General features: G+C 54.5%; 1 protein-coding gene across 4 annotated transcripts; it reads right to left on the minus strand.

Annotated features, from left to right (window-relative positions):
* Window positions 1-395: 395 nt before the first annotated feature.
* SIX3 (SIX homeobox 3) lies at window positions 396-4,607 on the minus strand. 4 transcript variants are annotated; one of them, XM_070948374.1, is made up of 3 exons: window positions 4,505-4,607; window positions 3,778-4,366; window positions 396-588 (listed from the first exon to the last, which is right to left on the minus strand). In XM_070948374.1, the coding sequence occupies exons 1-3, from the start codon at window positions 4,605-4,607 to the stop codon at window positions 396-398; spliced, it is 885 nt and encodes a 294-aa protein (XP_070804475.1). The 4 variants fall into 4 exon arrangements, with proteins under 4 accessions (XP_070804475.1, XP_070804466.1, XP_070804457.1 ...); XM_070948365.1 differs by having other exon boundaries at window positions 3,778-4,384; XM_070948356.1 differs by having other exon boundaries at window positions 3,778-4,387; window positions 4,460-4,607.
* Between the last annotated feature and the right edge of the window lie 283 nt (window positions 4,608-4,890).

A 4,890-nucleotide genomic window follows, 5' to 3' on the forward strand; every position in this document is an offset into this window, starting at 1 on the left:
TCTTTCTTTTTCTTTTCCCTTTTCCAGTAATAATATTCATAATAGCACAGTATTATCATAATTATTATTTCCCAGCTGCAGCATCAGAAATTCACAACGTTAATTTTGTTTTGTTCCTTTACGGAGTGGATTGTTTGTTTTATTTCTTCTGTTTGTTAAGTAAGGTTTGGTTTTATTTATTTTTAAATTCGTTTAAGCATCTGTTTTTCTCTTTTTTCGGTTCTAAGGGTTGTTCGGAGGTGCCTTTTTTTTTTTCTCGGGGAGCTGGGGCAGTTCGTCGAGGGCGTTGGGTGCGCGCTTGCTCGGGATGGGACGGGGGGCTTACTTTGCCTTTTGCTAGTTTTTGTTTTAATTATTATTATTATTGTTTTCTTAGCTTTTGTTCCTTTCCATTATCATACATCACATTCTGAGTCGCTGGAGGTTACCGAGAGGATGGACGTCCCCGTCTCGGCTCTTTCTGTCAAACTGGAGACGCTGGTCGTGGGGCTGGCCGCCGTGGACGGAGACTCCGCCGAACTGTGAGTCGGACAGCCCGGTTCTGACAACGACCGCATGCCGCTCTGTCCGATCGCCTGGTGCTGGAGCCTACAGGAGGCGGGGAGACAAACCAACAGGACAAACCTTCGCTCAGAAGCAGAGCCACAGAGAAAGGGGCCGAGAGAGAGGAGGAGGAGGAGGCGCCCTTCAGGCTGGCTCCCGGGCCGCGCAAAGGCGCAGCGCATCTCGGAACCAGTGCAAGCTGAGTTCCGAGGCCGGCCCAAGCCTTCTCTCCAGCCGCCGTTTCTCCCACCCACCCCCGCCCCACAAACAGGCAGCTTAGCCCGAACCCTCGCCTCTGCTCTGCCTCTCTCCTCCGCCCCCCCTTCCCTTCCTTTTCCGGTCAGACTTCCTCCCTCTCCTCTGTGACCTTAGTTCGCAACAACCTGAGCCGCCGTCTGTCGGCCTTGCCACTTCGGTTTCGAGCCGGGGGTTCATCTCTCCCGCTCCCCTTCCCCCCACGCCTGCCCTCTCCCTCTCCAAAAGGGTTCAGATCGGAGGAGAGAAGAAGAAAAAAAAATGCAAGCCAAGATTCCCTCGCCGTTGACTTCAACCTCTCCTGTGTGTGTAAAGTGGGAGTAGCGCGCACGCACACACACACACACAAACATACATACATACATACATACACGCGCGGGGACAGGGAATTTGCATTGGCATCTCATTGACACGTCCCCACGCACATCCCTCTGCCAGTCATTCCCCGCTAGGCTGGTTTATTTGGCGTCTGGGTCTCCGCCGCTCGGGCAGAAGGGGAGAGGCTGGGCCTGCTGCTTTTAGAGAACCTCGCTCCTTAAAGTTCCTGATCCTCGCACGCAGCCTTTCCCCCAGCGGGGTTTCGAACCACGAACGGGAGACTCTCAGAAGGACGGATGGTGGGTAGCAGGGGAGAAGCTCCCTCTCCCCCACCCCCCGGGGCTTCCCTGGAACGCCACCCAGAAGGAAAAACTGTAATGGGCGCAATGTAAACAAACAGCCAAACAAAGTGAGGGGCCTGGCTGTGGGGTGGGGGGGGAAGGGGAGTGAACATCTGCGGAGTGCTGGGCGCGTTCAGTCTCTGCACACCCGGGAGAGAAGAAACTCCCGCCGCTCCTCCCGGTTTATTTTCGGAGAGGTTTTGAGAGGGACGGTTGAATCGGTTCCACCCGTCTTCGGAAGCCCCGCATCGCCAGACAAAGGAAGCTCGGCTGCAGCTGCTTGGCCAAAGCCGGCGTGGAAGAGGGGGATTCCCACTCATCAAAAACTATCCGGAAACTGGCAGAGGATTCTCGACTCGACCCCTTTACCCTCCGACTCGGTGCAAACTGCATTGGGCCCCTGAAGATTTGGGATGGGGAGTAGGTGGGATAGGGAATATGCATTGCACCCTTCCCGAGAAAGACCGCGAGGTTGTATCTAATTTATTAAAGTGGGAGATGACCGACCAAATCAAACAATGAAAATAAAAACGTCCGTGTTGAACCTTCAAATCCTTTTTAAGAAGGATCTGGGGATCTTTTTAATTCTTCTTTTCTCACCCGGCAGTGAACTGTTTTTTAAAAAATAGATCGCCTTGTCATTTCCAGTATATTTACTTCTGCGTTTATTACTGCTGCTGCTGTTTCTGTTATTGTTATTATTCGATTACTTTATTTTTTTTCCTCTTCCCCGTTACCCGTCTTTTACATTAATCTCGACCAGTCAACCCAAACATTTACAACTCTCGTGTGGTGTGGGGTTAGATGCCTTCTCTCCCAGGGGTAACTGAAAAATAGTTTTACGGCAGTATTTCACTTTCCTTATTTCTCTGCCTCAGAATTTGGAACGAAGTTTAACAATATAAACAAAACACGGAATTAGAAAAAACCAACGTGTTTTTTTTTAAAAGGAAGGATTTTCTCTCCCTACATTATTTCATGCAGCTTACACCTTTTTGAATGCCGTGTTAAAATAATTTAAGCCTCCTTAATCAATAACCAAGCCAAAAAAAACCCCTCCCAACCCTCGAATCATATATAATAAAATTCTAATATCCAAGAGCCTACAAAACCGCCCTATATATTTATTTACACACTCACAAACAAGCTGCAGACAAGCTATCTGGACCCAAAACAACCTGCCTATATGTGGGGAAGAAAAACAACTTTGAAAACTATTTTAGAGGCTTTCCTTTTTAATTGTATTTATTTTTTATTCTTATTCTTATTGGTGCACCCCTACTTTTCATCTCTGCTCTCTCTCGTGCTTGTTTTTGACGGCATTAATGAGAACAAAAGAAGAGCGACGGCCCTGTTTTTCCTTTCAGAAGGTCTCCCTCCGGGAAGGGGACGTCTTTCTGTGTCTACTCAGAAGTAAGAGGCTGGAGATCCGGAGAACTGGCTCCCAGAGCCCCACCGCAGCGCGGAAAACTGGCCCCGGCAAGGAGAGAAGGGGAAAAGTCCTAGACCCAGCTCAATAAAGGCAGGCGCTTTCCTGCTGCAGTCAGCTTGGAGGTAGCTGTTGTTTAGCTGTTTCTCGCAATGGCCGTTTGCCAAACCCCGCCACAAAAGAGAGAAATGCGCCTCCAACACGGGCAAGGAAAATCCAAATGAAATGCAAAGAGCGGCCCTTTCTTTTGTATCGCGCCAACTGAGCCGCCGAGAAGGAGGCTTCCCTCCAGCCTTCGGCTTTGATAGGACTCTGCCGTCCCTAGTTAAAACTGGTGGCGAGAATTACGCACCCACCGGTAGGCAAGAAGACACGCGCTCTCTCGCTCTCTCTTTCTCTCTCTCTCTCACACACACACATATCCAGAAGACGCGGGTCTATTTTGGGGGGAGCAGTGGGATTGGAATTGAAAACAGGGGGAGATCAGGCTGAGGGAAGACCCCCAAACTTTGGAATCTATTCCCAGTCGAAACCGCTTTGGGCCTAAACTGAACCTGGCCTTGGACCGCCAGCCCCGGCCGGTGAGAAAGCGGCCAAAGATGATCTCCCGGTCAAGACGCCCAAAGAGCCTGGTTGCACAGCGCCGGTTTCGGACTTGAAAAAGCAACCGGCCTTCTCCCCCGAGAGGTGGGGGGGAACGCTGGGATCTCTTCTGCGACCTCTCGGGAACTCGCCACTTTCCTTAAGGGCCGAAGGGAGGCTTTCCCGGGGGACCTTCTCGGGCCCGAAACAACGGGGGAGGGGTGGGAGGGGTGTGCGCGAGAGTGTCGGGGTACGCGTTGTCCCTGCCCCCCTCCAGCCCCCCCAGAGAGGTCGGGCCGCCCCACTGACCTGTTCTTGGCGGCCGCCGCCCGGTCTCTCTGCCGCCGGTTCTTGAACCAGTTGCCGACCTGCGTGGGCGTCAGGCCGGTGGCCTGGGCCAGTTCCCTTTTCTTGCTGGGGTTGGGGTAGGGGTCCTGGAGGTACCATTCCCGCAGGAGGCTGCGAGTCCGTTCCTTGAAGCAGTGGGTCTTCTGCTCGCCGTCCCAGATGGTTCGCGGCAGGGGAAACTTCTTGCGGACGCGGTACTTGTCGACCGGCCCCAAGGGGCGTCCGCGCAGCTTCTCGGCTTCCTGGTAGTGCGCCTCCAGCCACATGGCCTGTAGCTTGCCGTGAGACTCCTTGGTGAACTTGTGGTTCTCCAGGATGTGGTAAAGGTCTCGGAAGTTGCCCGTGTGGAAGGCCACCACCGCTCGGGCCCGCAGGATGGACTCGTGCTTGTTGATGGCTTCGCATGCTCCGGGCGCTACCGGCAAGGACCACAAGAACCGGCCCAGCCTCTCGATGTCCCCCGTCTCCTCCAGCGTCTCGCAGACACTGGCCACTTGCTCCGGGGAGAAGTTGAGCGTAGGCAGCTGGAACATGGACGGCTCTTCCGGGGCTCCCCGCGAGGCGCCTCCTCCTCCTCCCCCGCCGCCGCCACCGCCACCGGCCGCTCCGGCGCTGCACCCGGTGGCGGCGCCGCCGCTGCCACCGCCGCCGCCTCCAGCTCCGGAGCTGCTGCTGCTGCTGCTGCCACCAGTGGCCAGAAGAAGCGAGCGGTGGTGGTGGTGCGGGTCGCTGGGGAAGTTTGGCAGAAAGAAATGGGTGGGATAAAGCTCTAAAGGGGATCGGAACACCATGGGACCCAGCCTGGCGGACGGGGGTGGGGCTCGAAAGACGGAGACCGGGCGAGGCAGAGGGGGAAGGAAGGAAGGAAGGAGAGGAGGACGCGAGGAAGGAATCGGGATCAAGGCGAAGAGAAAGGAAGGCAAGAGGCAGACGAAGGGAATGAAAAAGAGGAGGAAGAGGGGAGGGAAAGGGGACTCACGCACCCCACGCGCATCCACACCCGCATAGAGACCCTCATCCGAACCCAGACATGCACACACACGTCTACTCACACTCCCCCCGCGCGCACACACA

This window comes from Pituophis catenifer, unplaced genomic scaffold (assembly GCF_029215685.1).
Source record: "Pituophis catenifer annectens isolate HBS135680 unplaced genomic scaffold, rPitCat1.0.hap2 SCAF_1, whole genome shotgun sequence".
NCBI classification, from domain to species: Eukaryota; Metazoa; Chordata; class Lepidosauria; order Squamata; family Colubridae; genus Pituophis; species Pituophis catenifer.